Source organism: Microcebus murinus, chromosome 16 (assembly GCF_040939455.1).
Source record: "Microcebus murinus isolate Inina chromosome 16, M.murinus_Inina_mat1.0, whole genome shotgun sequence".
NCBI lineage: Eukaryota > Metazoa > Chordata > Mammalia > Primates > Cheirogaleidae > Microcebus > Microcebus murinus.
The window spans coordinates 21657827-21681085 of record NC_134119.1 but is presented as its reverse complement, the minus strand read 5'-3'; the positions used below and the strand labels follow the sequence as shown (position 1 = coordinate 21681085).

At 40.7% G+C, this 23259-nt stretch overlaps 1 protein-coding gene across 6 annotated transcripts in view; it reads left to right on the top strand.

The window, feature by feature from the left end:
• PLCB4 (phospholipase C beta 4) overlaps window positions 1-23259 on the top strand; it is a 360059-nt gene that overhangs the window by 249463 nt on the left and 87337 nt on the right. For all 6 annotated transcript variants that reach the window (XM_076010932.1, XM_076010929.1, XM_076010931.1 and 3 more), the window contains 2 exons: window positions 16267-16346; window positions 18888-18941. In XM_076010932.1, coding sequence (XP_075867047.1) covers window positions 16267-16346; window positions 18888-18941 — 134 coding nt within the window. The remainder of the gene's footprint in view (window positions 1-16266; window positions 16347-18887; window positions 18942-23259) is intronic.

Sequence of the window (23259 nt, the reverse complement as noted above, 5' to 3'; positions counted from 1 at the left end):
CCATTTTTACCCCAAATGCAGTGTGCTTTTGGGTAATAGGTGAGTCTTTTATGTTGTGTAGCTTAAAACACTTAAGAATAAATGCAGCCAGCCAAAGGAAGAAGGTATTTTCTCACTTTTTTCCTAAACTGTAATAAAGCTCTTTTTTTTCCCCTATGAAATCATTTTCTTCCTTTTGCCCACTGTTTTAACCATGAACAATACCAATAACTTAATACTGAGCACTATGACAAATTTGTTTGAAAATTTTGTTAGAAAAGCAACTGTGGTTCCTCTCATGCATTTTTTTTTTCTCTCCCAGAGTACAACTAGCTCAGAAGGATTTTAGTATCTTGAGAGTTGAAGGGAGTTCAGATGTCTTTCATTAAGTTACAGCTGCTGCCGCGTAGCAAACTGAAATCACAGCGTCACTATACATAAGATTGAAACTGCAGCCCTCATTTAAAATCTCCACAAATAAATCTGTTATTTTATACCAAGTTGAATTTTCCTTTGATTACAAAAAATAAGCTGTTATTATGAGGTTCAAACTGCAAAGATTGGGATTGAGTTGAGACGATTTCCAGACTGCTCATTATACTTTATATAGGTTGTAAATATTTGGTGAACTCCATAAATTATGCCTTGTAACCAAGTCATCAAATAAGCATATGAAATAACTACTATAGAAATTCAATTATAAAAAATTATATGTTCTTTTTGCAGGCAAAAAGATAAAGTCGGGTAATTTATGATAGGTAATAAAATATTATTTCAACAAATTAGGTTGAATGTCAAAATTGCTTTGTTGAACTTGAATTCTGTTGAGTGGCAGGCTTATTACAGTGGTTCCTGGAGAAGGGATTGATTCTTTGTTTTGCTTTAAAAAAAAAAAAAAGAAAGAAAGAAAAGAAAAAGTCAAGTTCTCTGTGTAGTCAGTCCTACCTACTGGCTTTGCTAACATCCTGGAGAGACTCCCAGCCCTGCCCCCAGGTCCTCTATTGATAATTCAAGCACAGGGCTACCCGCAAGGGACCAGATCAGGGGCTTCAGCTTCACCTTGGGGGCTCCTGAGAAATGCTATTGCATTTCTTGAAATGTAGTTTTAATTATGTTAGGTGACAGTGGTTCTCAAAGTGTAGCCCCCAGACCAGAAGTGGCTCCAGCAATATACCTGAGAACTTATTAGAGATGCAGATTCCCAGGCCCTGCCCCAGCCCACTGAATCAGAAACCTCAGTTTGACTCAACCTTCTGGGTGATGCTGATGCACACTGAAGTTCGAGAACCACTGCCGTGCAGCAAAGCTCCATTACTAGCGTTTATATCCTGCTTGTCTTGCAGAGGCCTTAAAGATCTTTTATTCACTGGTCTGCTGCCCAGGCTGACCTGAGCCGATACCTGCTGACTACTAAAGCAGCTCATTTGTAAACCTGGATCTCCTGTCCATCATCCAAACCCCAGTATACTAATTGATTAAAGTTATTTTGCTAAGTGTAGCCTCACAGGTCTTTGAGGCTCAAGTGTGGGATGGATAGATAGATGTCTGGGCGATAGTTTGTTGTTGTTGTTTTTTCATGTTTCCAACACTGAAAATTGGTATTTTCCTCTTTTTTTTTTCTTCAAACTCTTCTGAGTTCATTGAAAGCAAATGAATGAGGGGCATTAAGAAGCTTGCTTGAGGGCAGAGCTGTGAATCTGAGCAAATAAGTGGGTGCATATGCTTAAGTTTAAAATGCCCCATTCCACCTAAAAGTTTTCTTCTTGCTCAATAAAGATAATGGGGTTTATTGTTGTTTTTATTGCTGGGTTGAATTTAGAGACCATCACACTCCTTGCCTTAGGATAGCTGTGTTCATCAGTGAGTCTGTGGAATGGGTGAAATTAATCTCCTTGGGCCCCCCACACCCACCTTTTTCCTCCTCTGGTTGCTGCTTCCTTCCCTTCTCCATTCTCATTGGCTCCTGCAAGACCATCTGTCCTAGAATCCGATACTTCAGCATCTCAACCTTGCAGCTCTCTGAACTCTGAATCAATTTCTTTATTCATACATGACCAAAAACCACAGTTGCTTTAGACCAGACGTTGTGAACTCAGATGCCTGCAGGAGCCGGGGAGATGATGTGAATAATGAAACCCTGCCAGGCAAAGACAGATAGGGGATGTTGTGGACTTTAGCAAGCTGCAGTGTGCATGCACTGTTGGGTGCAGCAGCATCCACATTCTTCCAGCTCATTTTCCAACTACCAGAATGTGGGCCTGAGCTTGCTACATTGTTAATTTTTTTCCATGAAATCTGATGTTAAAATATTGACAAATAATACATTTTTTAAAACGCTATGACGAACATGTCTGTAGATCATTTGGAACCTTAGCTGTAGACACCAGGCAGCGTGTAGCATGAGTGCATTTGCACTAAAGTGAACGCTAATGTTTACTTAATGTGTTCACCTTATTGGAATTTTAAATGAAGATGCCCGTTTTTCCTTTTATTTCTTCATTCAGCTATTCATCCAAGAATTATTTTTTTTATGAATCCTAAACTTGGGCAAATCATTTCAACTATATTAGTCTTCTTATCCTCATTTGTAAAAGCAGGGAGTTGTACCATGCATCCCTTGAAGTCACTTTTTCTTATAAGACTTGAGGACTCTGTTTGCAAAAGGGAGTGTACCAGGAGCGAAATAAGGGCCAGGTTCGGTGTTTTGACAGACACTTGTATATGCATGGAAGTCCCTAGATTAGTTTAACCTGGACCATATCCCTGTCCCTAAGGCCAGGAGTCAAACTACTAGGATAGGAGGCTCTGTGGTTGGAGAGAAGCAGTTCCATAAAAGAAGGTGGGGCATTGCACCTAGAAGAAGGAGGGCCTGCTGGTCACAGTATGGTGATGTCCATAGTGGACAGTCCACTAGAAGAGAGAAGGCTGTACAGATGGGAGTTAGGGCACAAACTAAGATACAGAAGCAGAAGAATGTTGAACCCACAATGTTAGGTCCAGTCAGACTGGAGTGAACATTTTTTTCATTTTTTATTGGAAAATTGGAAAGTTTGGCTAAGACTATGGCCTCCTTTGAGTGCCAAGCTAAGATGCTTATGGAATCTATCCTGAAGAGTCCAGGAAGGTATTAGAAGGTCGTGACTTGTGTTGGAAGAGGGGTACCACACGAGATTTACATTCTAAGGTTAATAGATAATGATGATTATTATGAGATTAGCATGTGGGAGAGAGCCCTGCCACTCAAAGTATGGTCATGGACCAGCAGGGTCCTGTCACCTGGGAGCTTGTTGGAAATGCAGGAGCTTAGGCTGAACCAGAACCTGCATTTGAACAACCTCCCCAGGTGCTTCCTTTGCACATTAAAAGTTTGAGAGAGCCTGAGACAGACTACAAGAGAATCAGTTGTTCTTGGCTTCAGCTGGTTACACAAGGAGGAAAGAGCTGAGAAACATTTGAAAGTGCAACCCAGAGGATTTGTTTCTCAATGAAGTTAGAGAAGAAGCTAAGATAGAAACCAGATTTTGAGTCTGATTAACTGAGATTGCTATGATACAATTAATCATAAATTGAGGACCTGATTACTTTGGGTTGGAACGAAAAAGGGACAATGAATTTGTTTAAAATATGTTCTCTAAGGAATCTGTCACAGGACCTGCTGTGACTCATACAATAGGAAAGAGGTCATACACTACTTGGGACCCTCAAGGGTTTGTCTGAGGGCCCAGGTGTCCCTACGTGCACAACTCTAGCCCATTGACATTCTGAAAATATCTTTGTTTTCTTTTGAACCTCCCTACTTTCAAAGTCAAATGTAGATTTTTTAACTGTCATTTTTCTTAGTGCTAGGCTGACTTACAAGCTCCTTGTCAAAATGCACGTTCAGGAACACGGAACTGGAGCTTGAGGAAGTTTTGCTGTTGTTTTCAGGGAGTTTTGTCACCTGCATCAGTGAGGTGGTTTCCTTGGAGGAGTGATTGAGAGGGAGAGAAGCCTTGAGCATGAGCTTATCACCCACTTGTCTGCAACTACACTGACCACGTGTTGGCAAAGTCATTTCAGACATTGTCATGGAAAGTCTGTTTTTATACTGTTGACTGTTGTTTCCTGAATGTAAAAGGAGTATTACTCATGGTAGTGTATGTATTAATACTTGCACTACAGTCTACATAGAAAGTGTCAGAGAGTAAAAAGAAAATAAAAATCTCCTAGAGTACAGTCCCCCTTCTGTGGCTTTTATTAAAAAATGCAAGCGAGGCTGGGTGCGGTGGCTCACGCCTGTAATCCTAACACTCTGGGAGGCCAAGGCGGGAGGATTGCTCAAGGTCAGGAGTTCAAAACCAGCCTGAACAAGAGGAAGACCCCGTCTGTACTATAAATAGAAATTAATTGGCCAACTAATATATATAGAAAAAATTAGCCTGGCATGGTGGCGCATACCTGTAGTCCCAGCTACTCGGGAGGCTGAGGCAGCAGGATTGCTTGAGCCCAGGAGTTTGAGGTTGCTGTGAGCTAGGCTGACGCCACGGCACTCACTCTAGCCTGGGCAACAAACCAAGACTGTCTCAAAAAAAAAAAATGCAAGCGAAATTTACATAACATAAAATTAACCCTTTTAAAGTGGATAATTCAGTTCCATTTAGTACATTCCCAATGTTGGACAACTACCACCTATAGTTCCCAAACATTTTCATCCCCCAAAAAGGAAACCCCATGCCGAGTAAGCAGTTTTTCCCCATCTTCTTCACCCACAGCCTTGGAAGCCACCCTAATGTGTCTTTTTAATACACACACAATTTTTCTTTTGTATGCAATTGGACTCATGCTGTTTATAGAGTTTAATATACTGCATTTTATCATTTACATTTTTTGTATTAGATGTGTTTTCCTGGTCATCGAAACTTTTTCTTGGGCTTCAGTGTAATTATGTAAATCTCTATAATCTGTGAGTTGGGTTTTCCTGGTGCTGTCAGCTCTTGCTTCTTTAGAAACCTTCTGGCTTCCTGGGCACTGTTTGCAATGCTATGCTCTTCATGGGGCACGTGATTTTCCTTGCTGGGGCCTCTTTCACCACTTCATTTCATGAACTTGACAGGTCTCATAAGAAGAAGCTCTAGGCCCAGCCCAGAGCAGCTCATTTTGTCCCAGTTGCAAGCGCTATCAAACGACTCCGCCAAGGGAATGCAAAACGAATTACTCTAATTGCACCAGAAGCGTAATATGAAGTTTGGATTTCACCTTTTGGCCCCTGGGAGAGAAAAATGTCACTAACTTTAAATTGCTTTTCCATTTTCCACATAACTCCAGTTTTTACTGCTAGCAAGAATTGCCTCTGGGAACATAATGTATGCATAACATGGGCCTATATGTATTTGTATGTTTTCTCATCTGTATGGTATAATTAAAAAATGGATTGCATGAGGAGGTGGGTAGGACACCTTGCCTTGGATGGGATTCTGTTGCCTCCAAGCTCAATGATCTGGAACAAGAAATTTAATAAGCATAATCAGGGGTTGCCAAGTGCGTCCCATAGGCTGAACATAGCCCTCGTCTGATTTTGCATGGCCAGTGAACTAAGAATGGCTTTTACATATTTAAAGGGTTGTTTAAAAAAGAAAATACTAAAACTATGTAACAGAGAACCATATGTAGCCCCTAAAGCCTAAAATATTTATTATCTGGCTCTTTACAGAAAAAGTTTGCTGACCTCTAATAATAATAGCAACAGAGGCAAGATGTTTTAGTTTATATTTTGTACCAGACAATGTTCAAAATGCTTGATAAATATTGTCTCATTTAATTCTCACAAGAACTCTATGGGTATTATGATTCTCATTTTACAGAGGATGAAATAGGCCCAGAGAGGTTGAGTAACTTGCCTAAGGTCACACAGCCAGTAGTGATGTTTTAAACCCAGGTAGTGACTTCACTCTAGATCCTGAATTCTACTACCATCTTGTGCTATAACTCACAATTTGGCTCATTTTCTCACCTGTATAAAGACGGGCAAAAACAGCCTCTTCCAACCTGTTGTAACATCATGATTTGAATGTACTTTAGGTAAATGTTTTAATGTCATTACATGTGGGAGATGTAGTCGTAGAGCAATACTTCCCAAATTTGGGGTCTGAAAACCAGATTCCTCAAAAAAAAAAATCCACATATAAAGGAGGTTCCCTGGTCAAATTAGTATGAGAAAGCCTTTAGACAAGTTTCTTTATTGTAGCACTGTCAGAAGTATTTTTATGTGAATCTCTGCAAGGAGAGGGGCTATTCAGCTATTACCCAAACCTATTTTTTTTTCCATTGAAGGAACACCAATTAAAATCTTCCAGAGCTACTGTTGTACTAGAAAAAGTCTGCAAATGGTGTCATTGAGGTATTATTCAGCCCAATATTTTTCCAGAAGTATCAAAACAGTGATGTAATCTAGACATTCATTTATCCATATTTACCATAAATATTTATTTTCCCTGTTTTTCTGATGTCACTTCTCCTCCTCCCTCCCCTTTTTTGGTGTATGTGGGGCAGTCCTTTTCCTAGAGAGTTAGATAATGAATGAAACACAAGCTCATTTAGATTCTTTTTAGTAGCTCTTATATTGAAAGTCCTATTTAGTTTATAGGATTACCTATAGATTTGATTTGTCCGAACTAAATAGGTTAGTACAAGAGTTAGCCAGAGGCTCCCTGATTAATAATTTTTATCTCAGAGACTAAGCAGGTAATGTGCAAGTTGAAATACTATTTACTTTGGCATGTCTTAATTTGCCAACACTGTCAACTGGTACATGTCAGGAAGAATGTGACCTTGGGAATTGTAAATACAGGCCATTAAGCAAAGAAACAACTCTATGAATGCCTTTTAATTCACTAGCTGTTTACTCATCCCATACCACCAGGATTTTGCAAATTTGACAGAGCAGAGACAAAACATATGCTCTCAGAAAACTGGTGATATCTGACTGGCATAAGATCATGGTCTTGATTTTTTCCAGAATTTTAAAATTCCCTTATTATTTTAGAGCTCTCCATATGGATGCCAAATATATGTTACATAAAGTAAAACAAATATTTCATTTTATTTTTGAGTGATTGTTAGGTTTTGTAGGAATGTGGCTGCTCTGTGAACTTCGAGGCACTAAAGAACATTGCATGCATGCTGCTTGTCTCACATCAGTAAGCACAAGTGAACATGGGCATTCATGTGCACTGACTGTATATAAGTGTACGTTTTCCTCCTCAGTATAGTTATTGTGGGAGATGTGTGAAAGTAGGTGCAGTTACTTGGGACAAGGGTCTATCGATTCAACAGGACATTGTTAGAGGGTATCTATAGAATCAGCCTTAGGCAATGTAAAAATTATCTCTTAGGAATGCTAAGAAACAAACCATTTGGTATGGAAATTTGACACTTCAGCCTCTGAGTGATGACCAAGAACAGCACAGGTGTCCTCTCCTTTCCTGGGACTATTTAGACGTCTAGAGGTCCTTTTTGACCTAATACCCAGTGTTGTCAAGATAACCAGCCAGGCTGGCAGACTGTTTTGACTATCTGTGAATGACTAAACTAATTTTGACTAAGAATGTATAAATATTATCCAGGCCCATCCAATTCTATCTTTCTAACACAGCCACCCATACTCATAGATAGCAGTTTATTTCCTGCCCCAATATGCTCACCATGCTCTGAAGGCAATCTAAAATCAGATGGCACTTAATACATTCTTTCTTTAACTTTGTGGACAGAGAATAGCAGATGCAAAATTTATGTTATCTCGAAGACATTCAGACTGTCAAGAACAGCTCCCTCTTTCTTCCCCCCTCAGTTCTTCTCTTTTGGAATTTGAAAACTTGATGAGAATTATTATTGACTTCCCAAGGCTTTTGAGATTACTATTGGATTGTCTCTTTCCTAATTTTTTTAGCAAAATTCTCATTGTTTTTTGGCTACCTGCTTCAGAAGTAGGTTGGTATCAATTATTATCATAGTTTTACTAATTTAACCTTCTATCCTGGGATTATCAACTGGACTTGTCTAGGACGGTGAGTTAGCTTATTTATATGCATGAAATTCTTCACTGTTATCTTGCACTCTTATTTCTTGAGGCAACAGTTTATGGTGAATTTCAGGTTTCTCTGCCTAATTTGTTCTCACTGTTATCACTGTCATTGCCTGCCTCTTTGCTCTCTAGACCATGAGTACATGGGAGTTTCAAACACTGACATTGATAATCTTGTGAAATATACACTTAGTACCTGCACTCGCCTCTCCTTGGTTGAGCCAGGAGAAAGCAGTTGACATGAAAGGGAGAAATTGTTTTTTCTTCTTGGCACAATTTAGAAGTTGGTCTTGATATACAAACAAATAGTAGTTCTGCTCTCATTTAATTTTAGGATGGATTTAGTGTCCTAGATGAGTATATTCGAGGGATAAAATGGTAATATCATTTATCAAATCATGTCTATGTCACCAGCCTCTCCACTCTTAACCTCTACCCCTGGGGTTTTATAATTCTGAGGCCCAACGCCATGGAGACACAAGGTTTTCGGGATACCGGCCTTCCTGCTGCTGTGCTGGCTTCAGCCTTGTCCTCAGGTTTGATGACCAGACATTTGGTGGCCCAAGTCATGTTCTGATCATGTACCCCAGTTCTTGGAAGTGGACTTGTGATTGGTTTCTGTACCGAATCATCTAGTAAGTGTTCTCCCAGGAAGCCCAGGCCTTCCAGACCAGAACTGTCTCAGCAGGAGGAGCTGTTGCTTCTAACAGGCTTCCTCTGGGCCATGTCCTTGCTGCCCAATGGGATCCTGCGAATCAGCAGCTCCTGGATTACCTGTGGCTGTGAACATCCTCTTAGCCAACCACCCCATGGTTGCCTGCATTGCTTTTATAATGCCTGTAATATTCTTTGAAATATTTTCACATATACGGTGGGCTTGTGTGGGTGGGTATGTCTGTGTGTGTTAATTTGAATCCCAAACTGGGGAAAGTGGGTTTAAAATTTTAAGTGCCCCAATTGGTAGTACGCACCCTAAGGGTGATTCGTTAATATTTGAAAAACTTGAATCAGAAGCTTAAAGGTCAGCCAGGCACGGTGGCTCACGCCTATAATCCTAGCACTCTGGGAGGCCAAGGCGGGAGGATCATTTGAGCTCAGGAGTTCGAGGCCAGCCTGAGCAAGAGTGAGACTGTCTCTACTAAAAAAAATTAGCTGGACAACTAAAAAAAAATATATATATATATATATATATATATATATATATATAAAATTAGCTTGACATGGTGGCATGCAGCTGTAGTTCCTGCTACTTAGGAGGCTGAGGCAGGAAGATTGCTTGAGCCCAGGAGTTGGAGGTTGCTGCGATCACAGCACTCTAGCCCGGGCAACAGAGTAAAACTGTCTCAAAAAAAAAAAAAAAAAAAAGCCTAAAGGTCAACCATTATATATAAATTATACCTCAATAAAGTAGATTAAAAACAATACAGGCCTGTTCTCCTGGTGGCTACCTACATATCCTCTTCAATTTTCTTTTTCTCTCATTAGCTCAGATGCTCTGATACTAGCATACTGCAGTGATTGCTGCATTAGAGTCTCCTGGAGTACTTGTTAAAATGCAGATTACTAGGCCCCATTCCCATAGGTGCTGATTTCGCAGGTTTGGGATCCAGCCTGAGAACTAACATTTCTGATAAGCTGTTATGTGATGTACAAGCTGCCGATCAAGGAGCCACACTTGAGAATTGCTGGCATAACAGCAATGCATTTTCCTTGGTGGACTTCTTAGTAATATTCAAGATGTGTAATTTGTCTAGAAATAGTGTACAAAAACCTGCATCCCTTGTGAGACCAGAGCACAAGAATCGAGCAAGCCCAGATGCCTACATGACATCTCTTGGAAGCTAGCTAGAAATACAGAATCTCAGTGCAGATACTCAGACCTGCTGAATCCGACTCTGTACTTTAACAAACTTCCCAGGTGATCCTAATGCGCATTAAATTTGAGATACACTTGCCTAAACCAAATTTAGCTCACATCATCTAGTTCAATGGTCCTCAATTATAGGTTACATTAGAATTATCTAGAGTGTTTAAAAAGGAGATTGATAGCCCAAACACACTCCAGTTGTTAATCAGAATCTCTAGGGGTGGGACCTAGGCTTCTGAAATGTCTTATAAATATCTCCAGGTGATTCTAAGGATTACAGGTGCTGGGAACTACTAATCTGAGCTCTGAGTCCTATCTGCATAGTTTTAACAATGGATCAGCTGGAAATCTCACTTATCCTACCCTCAAAGTTAAATACTGACAATTTAATGCTAATACCTTCTCCTAATTGAAATGAAATTATTTTATTTGTCGTGCTTTTATAGACCTGTAAGAGAAAACATGTTGGTGATTTGTCTATAATCTCTATTTATTTTAGAATCTGAGCCACTGACTATATTTTGAATCAGTCTAAAGCACAAATGCCTTTGTAAAACTAAATTTCTAGTTTAAAATGAAGGTGTAGTTTCTGCACCAAGTAGTATTTTTCTGGAGATTTGTGAAATGTTGCAATTTTACATTCTGAACACCTTATAAAGAATCTTGTCTTAGACCAGATTAGACCCGGTGGAAATCTTTACTTAAGAAGCTTCATAGTTTGCTCCAAGTATGAGGAAATGGGTCTTATTTCTCTTCTTGAATGCCCTTTTGTCTCATCAGAACTAACAGTATAAAGGAGTCAAAAGCTGTAATTCAAATTATATGAGTTTCTGACTTCTGTTCTTTGAGCAAATGAAAAGTAATTGACAGAACCATTAGGCACCTTGAGAATAGCCAATTGCAGTATGCCATTTTTTCTTATCCCCATTTACTTAAACAACCACACACACACACACAACAACCTGCATAAGTCAAGATTTATGAGTTGCAGGTACCAGGAAATTCCCATGTTTTAAATATTTCAGGTGGCCCCCATTCATTGATTATTCTCACCACTCAGACACAGGTAAGATGAAAGTCACTGCCTATAGCATCTTGCCGCCTCTTGCTTCTACGTGTAAGAAATGTGAACTTCAATCCCCTAAAAATGTGCAAGTCATAATTTCCATTCTGGTGAATGCAGATTTGTTCAGCCCAGGTAAGATGGATTGACAAAAACAAAGAGCCAATCAGAAATAGCGGATTCTTTCCAGGGCCATCACTGGGAGATTGGACATCCCATCTGAAGTCACTCTAGGAAACATCAGCTCCCTTAGGAAACTGCTATGATCTGAGTGTTTGGTCAGACCATACATTCATATGTTGAAATCTTAATACCTAAAGTGATGGTGTTAGGATGTATGGAGGCTTTGGGAATTAAATGGGTCATGAGGTTGAAGCTCTCAGGAATGGGATTAGTGCCCTTATAAAAAAGGCCCCAGAGCTCCCCCTCACCCCTTCCACCATGTGGAACAGGGGTGAGACAGGACACAGCAAGAAGGGACCATCTATGAACCAGAAAGCAGCCCCTCATCAAACACAGAATCTGTTGGGATGTTGACCTTGGACTTCCCAGCCTCCAGAACTGTCAGAAATAAATTCCTGTTGTTTCTAAGCTATGCAGCATGTGGTATTTTGCTAGAGGATCCTCATAGACTAAGCCAGAAACCAAACTCAGATCTTCCTAGGTGGGCAATGGAAGGAGACCTCTAAGTTGGGAGAGGCTGCTCTTTTAGACCTGTGCTTCTCCAACTGTAATGTGCACAGGAGTCACCTAGGGATCTTGTTAAAATTACAGATTCTGATTCAGTGGGCCTGGGGTGAGACCTGAGACTGCATTTTTAGCAAGCTCCCAGGAGATGTCGATGCTATTGGTCTAGGCACCACCTCTTTGAGTAGTACCGGTTTAGAACAGTGCTTCTTTATGTGACTTTGCAAAAGAATCACAAGTCCTCAGGTGATTTTGATGTTGCTGGTCTCTGGACTATAAGTAGAAAGTCTCTAGTTAACTGTCAAGCAGACTTAGTTAAATGCCTTCCCCACTTCCATCACTAGCCTTCTCTTTGAAAACAGAGACCCAAACACCAAGAGATTAAGGAGGATGCTGCTTTGGAGAAAATTACATAGCAAATTTGGAGAATGCCACAGGGTCTCTGTTCTTTTTTGCTTTGACAATATGCTTTTTAGATTAAAAAGAGTTCTTCCGGAATAAGATCTAGAGATGAGAATTGAGATGAAGGAACAAGAATTCTGCCTGAATTGGTGCTGACTGTATAATAACAGCACTCATTATCTTAGGATGACAAACCTGTTTGTGTATAGAAAAAGGTTAAAAGAACCACTAGCAAAATGTTGGTGGCTATGTCTTAACATGATTAATGAGATCTGGAGTGATGTTTACTTTTTGTCGCTTATGTCTTTGCTTTACATTTTCCTACAAAGAGCATTTAAATATTGCTTTCATAACCAGGAAAAAAAACAACCACCTAGTGTCTTAAAGGAGAAGAGTGAGATATATACTCAGTGTAAGTTCATGTATTTTTTTCGTTTAGTTTTGTTATAGCTTTGTTGCTGTACATTTTTTCATGAGAAAGGGATTATTTTTGTCTCTGACGGTTCTAGTATTCTAGGGGCAAACGTGACAGATAAGAGTAAGGTCCAAACATTTGCCTGGAAGCTGGACAGTGCCTGCATATGGTGAAAATAAGTTTAAGGAGTCCCAGAGGAGAAGTCAAACGTTCCCAGGAGAGAATTAGAGGCAGCAGCTCCTGTTCCTCTCCCTGCCCCAAAGCCCTCAAAAGTTTCTTGAAGGATCTTTTCCTGACCCTTCTAAGCTTTAAGTTAATTTAGGAGAAGTTGGAAAACATTAAAAGATTTAAAAATGAAAGAACCGTAACAACATGCTGGGAAAGTAGGGAAACCATGGCAATCTGGACATCAGAACCTACTCCCTCCTGTGTGTGCTCTGGTTCCCTGGCACACAGGCTGCACTTGTCCACTGGCGATAGGACCAGAAGGAAGGCAGCCAGTGTGATAGGAATCGTCTTACAAGCGTGTTGCCATCAAGCCAATGTATGTGCTCAAAAGGCTTGAAGATGCCTCCTGGGCCACTATATAGATGACTACCATACAGGCTTATTTTCAGCAATTCCAAGGACTATCTAAGTCATAGTTTATTGTTTCTATTAATCTGGAAATGGTCAAAGAAGTTGCTGGGCATCTAGTATACTGCGAGTGTAACTTTTCAAGGAAACGCTGTGTCTCTACTGACACCTGCTGGCATTTTCATCTATTTTATTTTAAACATCACCAAAACAAGACAAAGAAATATTTTTTTCCTATAGTCCTTTGGCGTTATTATGCTTAGTGTAATTTACCTGAACAGCTAGAAGAAAGGTTCTGAAGGGACCTTTCCACATCAAGCCACTGGGTGACAGTATCCCTGATGTGAGTGGCTGATCGCAGAGCTCCTACTGCCTCTCTGCCCTGCGCCAGCTGCTGCTTGACCTTGGGCAAGGCCCTTGACCTCACTTTCATCATTGCAGCAGAAAGAAGCAGCAAGCTCCCCTTGTAGTGCCCTTTAGGGCTTCTGAGTGTTGTGGTGGCATTTCCCACTAACTAGAGCATGGGCCCTGTCCCCGGAGTAGTGCCCTTTTCATCACAAACAAAAATCTTCACCAGTGTTGTATTTTCAAAAGATGGATGAAAGTTGTTTAAGCTTCTTCAAAGCTCACCATCTCTGTAATTTATTACCAGAAACAACTAAATTTGAATGATTAGACAAAGCCAGTGAATAGTTTCAGAAATTGCCTACTTTTTTGCCCTTGGAAACTATGAACTTTGTTTTATGTTCTCAAAACATCTAACAAGCCTTCAGGTTGAGAAAATGCTTCCCGGATAATGCCAACCAATTTATTTGTGCTTTTTCTGTCTGTTCTTGGGAAACTCTGTGTGGGCCTGTGGTTTGTTAGGCCAATAACAGGATATTTGATAGTCCCCAAGGAGTGACAGTCCATATTTTTAGCCTGACAGAGGAAGCGAGGCCTGACGATGAAAAGTAGTCGAGGCATTTCTTTAATGCTACTGTTCTATTTCTTCCTCCTCCTCTAGAATCCCGACTTTACCATAATGCTTGCCGAGGTTTTTGATGCTATTTGCAGTTCTCAGAAAATGGCCTTTGCTCTTTGTAAAAGAAAATTTACCTTTGTAGTTCCTGTCTACCCTCAGAAAGCTGTTAGGTATGACTAGAGGCAGTAAAAGCTGTTATGTTCAGACGCATTATAATGGCTGCTATCAAAAAATTCAGGAAGTACTAAGTGTCGGTGAGGACGTAGAAAACCTGGAACCCTTGCGCACTATTGGTGGGAACGTAAAATGGGACAGCTGACTCGGAAAACAGTATGGTGGTTCCTCCAAAAATTAAAAATAGAATTACCATATGATCCAGTAATTCCACTTACTAGTGTTTATCCATAATAATTGAAAGCAGGAACTCAAGTTATTTGCATACCAATGTTCAGAGTAGCATTGTTATTCACAATAGCCAAGCAATGTAAGGAACCCAAGGGTTCATCAGAGATGAATGAATAAACATACAGTGGAATATTATTTAGCCTTTAAAAGACAGGAAACTCTGGCACATATTATTACTGCGTGTGTGAACCTTGAAGACATTATGCTAAGTGAAATGAGCCAGTCACAAAAGAACAAATCCTGTATGACTCCACTTATATCAGGTACCTAGAGTAGTCAAAATCACAGAGACAAAAAGTAGGAAGATGGTTACAAAGGGCTGAGAGGACGGGGCGCAGGGAGTTCTTATTTAATGGCTACAGAGCTTCAGGTTTGCAAGAAGGAAGGAGTTATGGAGATGGTTGTTAATCATGGTTGCACAATAGTGTGAATGCTCTTAATGCCACTGAACTGTTCATGTAAAAATGGTTAAAATGATAAATTTTGTTAGGTTTAACAACAGCTAGAAGAAAGGTTCTGAAGGGACCTTTTCCACATCAAGCCACTGGGTGACAGTATCCCTTATATGAGTGGCTGATCGCAGAGCTTAATTTTCACCACAATTAAAATTAAAAGAAATATTAAATAACAAAAAAGCAAATCAAATTAAAAAAAAACACTCTGTTAGAGCTTAGTCACCTCTGGCCCTTGCAGAAATTAAATTGCTTGACCATTTAAAATCTCTCAATACTGTGCAGTGATATCCTGCAGACACTCCTGTGGGGATAAAAATGTTCTCTCTCTGTCCTGTCCAATATGGTAGCTATCAGTGTTGGCTTTGAGCGCTTGAGATATGACTAGTGCAACTGAAACACTGAATTTTATATTTATTATATTTAAATGCAAATAACCATATATGGCTAGTAGCTACCATACTGGACGATGCAGGTAGAATTTACATCTATATCACTGTCTTTTCCACAATATTTTCCCATTCTCTGCACTGAGCCATAAATCTAAACAGGCTATAAACCTAAGATGGTAAGGAATACAGCTTATGTGTGGGCTGTTGAAAACCCACAGTATCAATTTGCTACCAAGCATTTTGCCAAGGGCGTGATTTTTTTATGGCATTCATTGGCATCAGTTATTGGACCCAAGGGCAGAATTGGCCTTAATTCATGGACTAGCCTTTTCTAGCAAATGCCCTTTTAGAGACCCAAATTCCATTACTGCATGCACACAGTCTTTTTCTTCGCTTTTCCTTGTAAATCCATGGAGTGATGGTATGAACTGTAACTGAGGTCCAAGTCCTTATACAGAAATTATGTGAGCACATCGCTGTTTGCTCTGGGTACCCTGGCAATCATGGAACATTTTACTTTTTAAGGCTTTGCTGGAAAACACAGAAAGGTGAGATATGCAACAAATCCTTAGATTGAAAGACTCACGTAATAAAATTGATGAACTCTTATGCATTCATTCTCTAAAATAGGAATAGCTAAATATGTGATTATGTGTCATATAACGTTGGTTAGAAATAAAACTAAGATAGCCAGCACCTGAAAAGGGGCTTATACTTAAACAGGCTGCAAATAGAAAGCTTAACAAGTCAATCAGTGGTCACCATTCCTTTGTGGCAGCCCAGTGTTTAATGGCACTATCGATGGCACATATCTTCGTGGAAAGAGTGAAAGCTGTTTATTAAAGAATAAAATATGAGCATGCAGAATCTTGATGGCTGTGTGCAAGGAAGAAAAGCTTACGTTTTTATTACACAAAATGGTTCCAGTCTATGTAATAAAAACAGCCAAATTTGACTCCAGCAGATTTGCTCACCAAGAACATTTTTTTTTTCTGTCTCTTTCAGCAATGGGTGGAAGGCTTGAGATCAATCATACACAACTTCAGGGCCAACAACGTCAGTCCAATGACGTGCCTCAAGAAACAGTGAGTGTTGTTTGCATTACTCTTTGTTCTTAACAGCTCCCAAGCAAATGGTCAGATTAGGAGATGAAGGCTGAGTGTATGTTCAGGCAAACTCCTGCTTACCAAAATTCCATGCCCATGACCTTGGAGGAGTTGATCAACACACACCTGTACTCTCCATACCACTTGGCAGGGCATGCATAATGAATCCACAACGCAAAACCTCTGTGAGAGGAGTAGTTGATGGTCACAAGGTGCTGGAACCTCAGTCACCCTATATCCTATGGGTTCTGGTCACTGGGTTTTGTGTCCCCAAACTGAGTCTTCTATTGCATGGCTCTGCATGCCTGGGTCCATAACTGGACACTGGGGTAGATCGAGCTTCCACTGCTTAAAACTGAGAAATGGAAAGTGTGGCCAAGAGAAGCCACTTGGAAAAGCACCCATGACTAGGATAACAAAGGAAGTCTTGGCTCCATGCACAGGGCTGCCTATGTAGCACACAATCAGAGATCCAAAGGTATTTCTGAATGTTGTTCTAAAATTCAATCAGAGATTCAGTAATCAAGGATTCAACCAAGGTTCCAGAGGTACTTTCTGAATTTCTTTATTTTTCTCATACAAGAAGGAATCACCCCAGTTTACTGTTTCTCAAATCGAGAGGGGTACTACAATGGTAGATTATAACCCCACCCAAATAAACATTTTATGGTGACATGAAAATTACCCAAGTAGAAATCCTAGCCAAAGTCAGACATCAGCCTGTTTGAAAAGCAGTGATCCATGAAGGTGTAGGGCCACCTGCCTTCACGAGGCCGTTGGCAGGCAGTTTTGAGGTGTTAGAGGGAACCATATGGAGAAATTGTAGGGATTAAGCCTGCATCTCTCAAAACCAAGCCCCAACACCAGGCGTGCGAGTCATTGTCCTCACTTGGCAATGGATTAAGAGGTCAGTCCTTGAGACACTTTCATTTCTTACCTCCTGGTCACTTTGGCTGTGCTTATGAGTGTGGGCCGTGAGCTATAAATCTCAGCTTCGCCATGGCAAATTCTTAGCTTTGTGCCTAACTGTCCTTTTCCATGACTCAGAATCACCATGCAGATGAAATTGGAAAGCACCTAGCCCAGTGCCTGCCTCATAGTCATTCTTTATTCAATACCAGTTATCTCAGTTTTCATGGTATCCCTCCAATTTTCCTTGCATGCTCCTAGCAGAAGGAGGTTATTTAGTCTTGTATATTTCTATTTGTTGTACAGCTGCTTCTCCCTTTCCTCTGCAGTTGCTGTGGCATGTTTTCTTAAAGAGAACCCAATGAGTATTTTGATGTTAGGACTTCAACCACTGATAGTCCCAAAGGAACAAAGCTCGCTTATACCTGAGTGACTCAAATATCTGCACCTGGACACCAGATCTTACTGTGTCCTGCCCACATCCCTTTGTGGAGCTAAGGTTCACCCAGCCACCAGCTGCTGTGAGGGGCTCACCATGGGCTCAGACCTGCCAACTTCCCAGAGAATGGCTCTCTGCTGAAGGGGAGCCTCCATGCCTGGGAGATTATAATCCTCCATCCTCCTGGGGGGCAGCCCACAGCCAATGACAGGCTGAAAGAGAGTAAAGAAAGGGTGTTATTCTTGCCACCAGTGCTGGTGCAGATCACATGAGCTCATGCTGTCGCTGCAGCTGAGACCACAACTTGACTTAACCCTTTTCCCTGCCAATCTGCTTCCCTCACTCTCTTCATCCTGAAAATACCCCCTTCATAAGTAGTCTCTTGTGCTTCTAGGAAATTTAAGATAGAAAATGTACCAAATCATCATGTTTTGCAGATTGTTAGAATATTATTGACTAAAAACAGTGAGAATGCGAGTCATTAGCTAAGAGAAGTTTGGGCTCTGAAGTACAGATAAATGTCCTAGGTCTCCATGTGTCCTGAAAACCTGGGGGAAGCAAGGAATTGTTCACCAACAGTTTGAATTGATGAACTACTCTTACCATTGGAAATTAAGGAAGGTGCGCATGCGGGTGGTACCTTGTAGTTCTGGGAGCTGGAAGTGACAAGTCCCCATAGCACTCAGCATGAGGCTGGTGTCACTGTGCACTTGCATTTCCTACCACCAAATATGTTATTAAAGAGCAATCATCAAAAGCAAGACCAATCACAAATAAGCACTGACAGTGTTTTGCTAAGTACAAGCACCCAGTGTTCTAATTCATCTAGGGTTGCCAGATAAACTAGAGGGCTCCCAGTGAAATCTGAATTTTAGATAAGTAACAATATTTGTGTGTGTGTGTGTGTATATATATATGTATATCTTGTACAATATTTGGAACAGACTTATAGTAAAAAATTATGTTGTTAATCTGAAATTCAGATTTAACTGAGAGTCCTACTTTTTTTTATTTGCTAAGTCTGACAACCCTAAATTCATCTCATAGTACATAATTGTCTCTGAATGTCAGAATAAATGTTCTTTGTATGAATGAAATTTCTTTAAAAATTCTTAATTGAAGCTCTTCCCCCTAAGAAACATGATTAAAGCAATGTTGTTGCTGTTTTCTAGCTGGATGAAATTGGCGTTCATGACCAACACAAATGGTAAAATTCCAGTTAGGAGGTAAGTAAATCATTCCTGTCTGTTATCCGTGCCCTGGAATGGTTTCCATTCACGATACCAAACCAAAGAGAGAGCCCTTTCCAAGCGTTTGTGTGTTAATTGACTTAAAGATATTTCTGGAATTCTAGTTTGAATTGCTTTGCGAAATGCTATATTTAGTGTGCAAAAATAATTTATGGTAGCAAAGCTGTATTTTTTCCCCCAAAATAGGTACTTTGATCATACACAGATTATCTGAAAATGTAGAATTATTTTTGTTAATCTTCTAATAGTGGGTTTTTAGGATTTAAGTTTCGTTAACTGACTTAGCCTGAGCAGCTGTCAGCTAAACTTAAAGAAGTTTCTATCGTGCAATTCACGTGGCAGTATACGAGCCGTGGCAGGAAGTGTGTTGCCTCCTGTGCATTCTCATTCTGGGCTTGGCTGCTTCTCCGGTGCTCAAGGTGGGTGGGGCTCCTTCTTTGGCTTCTTGCTGCTTCCTCTCTAGGTCGCTTCCTCCCTTGCCCTGCCCCAGGTAATAGTGACAAAGAACAAAAGGGAAGCAAGGCTTGGGTGAAGTAAAGCACAAAGAGAACATGATCCAGATGTATCCTCCATGTGTGTTCTTTCATACTTACACAGAGGGATTTCTCCCTCTGAGGGTTCCCCACGTACCCCTCTTTTCAGCTTCTCACTGTTTTCAGGTGTTAGGATTTGTTAATGGTCTCAGGGTACAGTTGGAAACTCTTGACCCGGTAGTAATGGGAATTCTTTACCAAACTCTCCAGTGTTTTCTCGGTTGATGTTTGTGTTAAGCATTCATGGAAATTCCTGAAGCCGGGCTCAGCCTCAGAGCACCTGCTGTTCCCATGGAGCCAGGAGCAAATTTAGATCCATGAACCTTAACCCACAGCCTGAATCAAAGATGGGTTCCCCAGGTACCAACCCATTCTTCTAGGATTCTCCAGACACAGGTTTATTGTGGACGACTTCTCTGGATGCCACTGTAGGAAAGAAGCAAACTGACAACAACAGAAAAAGCCAGAACAACTGGGCAGAATCCTGTCTTACGAGGTGAACAGGTCACCAAGTGCATAGCATTTGAGTAGATGCATTGAGCAGTGGTGCTGGTCACTCCTGGCCATTTCTAACTCTTCTTTGCCTCCCTCCCTGCCCACACACTTCATTCTGCTCTGAACCTTTCATTCTGCATCCATGTGAGAGTATCTCCATACTCCCTTGGTGTTCACTCTTTGCACATTTAGCAGAATTGTCGCAGATGTTATCATTTTTCTTAATTCCATGTATTATGACAGTCATGAACAAAAGTATCCATGTGATGTGACTGAAATATCTGTGAAAGAATATAAAGCATGAAAATCATGAAGAAGACCTTGGGCAGTATTTTTTCTTTTTCCTTACCCTCTCATTGAGGGCTTACCGAGTCACAGACCTCATGCCTTTGTTGTGGTCTTTACAAATATAGATGTAGGATTCTCTGCCTCTATTTAATAACTTATTATACTAGCAGTCAATGTTATGTCTCCTTGAGGAGTTTAAAAAAAAAATCCCTGTTAGCATTCTTGACTGTGGCTGTTGGCAAAGATACTTTACACTTATCCTTATTTTATTTAAAACATTTTGCTTAGTTGAGCAATAGCAGGACAATTAATGTATCCCAGCATCCTGCAACTACTGCATTTTTGTTTAAAAGCAGCATTGAAGGAGTAAGTCCAGACTTTTGAGAGCACAGATAGCAGTGTGAAGAACAGAAATGTAAGTTGGATCTGTTTTTACATGCTTTACTATCCTGATTGCTCTTCCAAGATAAGGTTCAGGAAATGGACAAAGTAGAAACACATAGATTATGATCAGAGCACTTCTAACTAGCAGTTCTGGTTTCCATTGTATGTATCCTACTCATCAGGCCCTTGTCATACACGCCTATTCTGATTCCAGTGATCTTTATCTAGCATGTTCAAGTATAAAATTATTACCACCTTTTTTGTAGAAATAGCCTAGATATTTTGGCATCTTCTTAGCTCTCTGTGACCATGGACTCCTTGGGGCTTTCCAGTGTTAACCGATGTTTGACACAAGACATCTGTGATTTGGGGAAAGTTTATTAGCGTTGGTGGAGAATTGATACCAAGCCATAAAAAGTGGATAACTCTCCTGGCGGACAAGCTGCCAGTGGTTAGGTGGAAATTGTTCCGAATGTTTTAATGGATATGAAGAGTAAACACTTTTAAAATGTCATTTCATCACTAACATTCTGGATGCTTTAAAATGGAAACTATTAGTGTAGTGTGCATAATGTTAAAAGGGACATGGCTTCATCATCACTCACACAGATTGGGAATGGCCCCTGCTCGTTAGCATTACACCAAAATTTAATATCCAGGAAGTTGCAGGAATGACACATGAAGAAAGTCTCACTTCTTGTCTCCCTCTTCTCTTTTCTATAATACATATGTAATCTCGTGTAGTCTTCCTTTTGTTCAAACTCACAAATCCACACTCAGTTTATCCTCCCGCTCAGACCAAAGCTTTGAAAATAACTCTTTGGTTTAGCCATTTCTCACCCCTTGTAACCTGGGGTGGACACCAATGGCTAGAGAGTTGGGAAACTGGTAGCCGGACAACAATTGTGGGGATTGGCTGGAGGAGATCCCAAAGGAGACAGCTGTGTTAAAGAAGGCTTGTGAGCCTTAGGTCTAGTCATGGCAGCCCGACTCCAGCATAATCCACCCACGTCCTGAAGGCCCAGCACCCTATGTGGAGGGTCTGATTCCTCTGGGTCACTAGACCTTTCCTTCACTTCAAGGGTCCTCTCTGACCATTTGAGATGATGATGTTAAGACCATTGGGTAGACTGCAGACCCCGTGCAGGCAAGCAAAGAGTGGGACTCCCTCAGTTTCTAGGATCATTGCTACCTGAATCACCTTTGCAAAGTCTTCTGGACTAGAGAGTTTAACCAGGACTCTCATAGGACTGGACACAACTCAAGGGTATTGGCTTTTGTAGCATTTCTTTTGTGGAAGGAGTGGTGGTTTGTTTTGACTCAACAAGAAAGCATTGAGCACCTGTTAGTTATCAAGCACTATGCCGAACTCTTTGGGCGTAGGCCTATATATAAAGAGTTGAGTAAATCACAGTCCCTTTATAAATACTCCATGTACCTATGAAATGCAGCCATATTATCTGCTCTCATCCTTCTCCCCTCTCCTTCCCCATTGTGACATCTTTGTTCTACTTCCTATTTCTTGGCAACAGGCCAAACCCTAGCCAAAAAATTCAATTCCCATAGACCCTTCCCTTCCCACCAGTACCCAAGTTCTGTCTCACCAGAAAGGCTCAGTCTCCCTACCTGCTGTGTTCATGACCACAGCAATCAGTTTTCATTTCATCATACCAGGCCTATCTAAACCCGACAGAGGCTCAAGTTAGCTGCAACACCCTGAGATTGCTGTGCCAGGATTTTCCTCCTAATTACAAGTGCCAGATCCTGCTGGGGTCTATAGTTCTTACTTTAGCACGTACTTTTTCGAAAAAGAGACATCCTGAATAGCTACTTTCCCCTATTAAAAAGGTCAGATACATTGCATCTCACCCGAATTCAATGTATAAAAATTGCACAAACTCTTGAGAAATGAGGAAATACAGACATTGCACCCTTTCCACAAGGAATCTTTTAACCAGTTTAGTGATGTCCCACACATACTCTGTGCTGTGCCTGTAGATTTGTTAAAGAGAATTCAGAGGCCTCCTTATATTTGAATACAACTGTCTCAAGAACTCTTGAGAAATGTAGCTCTCGAAGTATTCTTGGATCTATTATGAAACGGTAAAGCTTTGAATGAACACATAATAATTAATTTACCTGAAGCTACTACTTCTGAGTCTATCTGGGGATATCATACTCTGCTGCTGAAGTGGTGCTCCTTCTACTCATCAAGATTAACTGGCTGTCAGTGCTGACACTTAGGGCCTGCCTTCCACTTGTCATGAATGGCGGGAAGTATGAAAAGGATGGGCACGAGATGCTGTTAAAAATCCTCCCGTGCTCACAAGGAAGGCATCGCAAAGCTGAGCCAAGTAAGCTCTCTCTTCAAGTCAAGGCTGGACTTCTGAATTTAGAGTGCATTTATTTTTGTTTTGTTTTTTACTTCAAAATATTACAGGGGTACAAATGCTTTTAGTTACATGGATCGATTTTGTAATGCTCAAGTCACAACTATAAGTGTGCCCATCACCTAAATAGTGTTCATTGTACCTGTTCGGTAGGTTTTTGCCCACCTGTTCTCCCCTCTCCCCCCCTGCTTGATTTCCACTGAG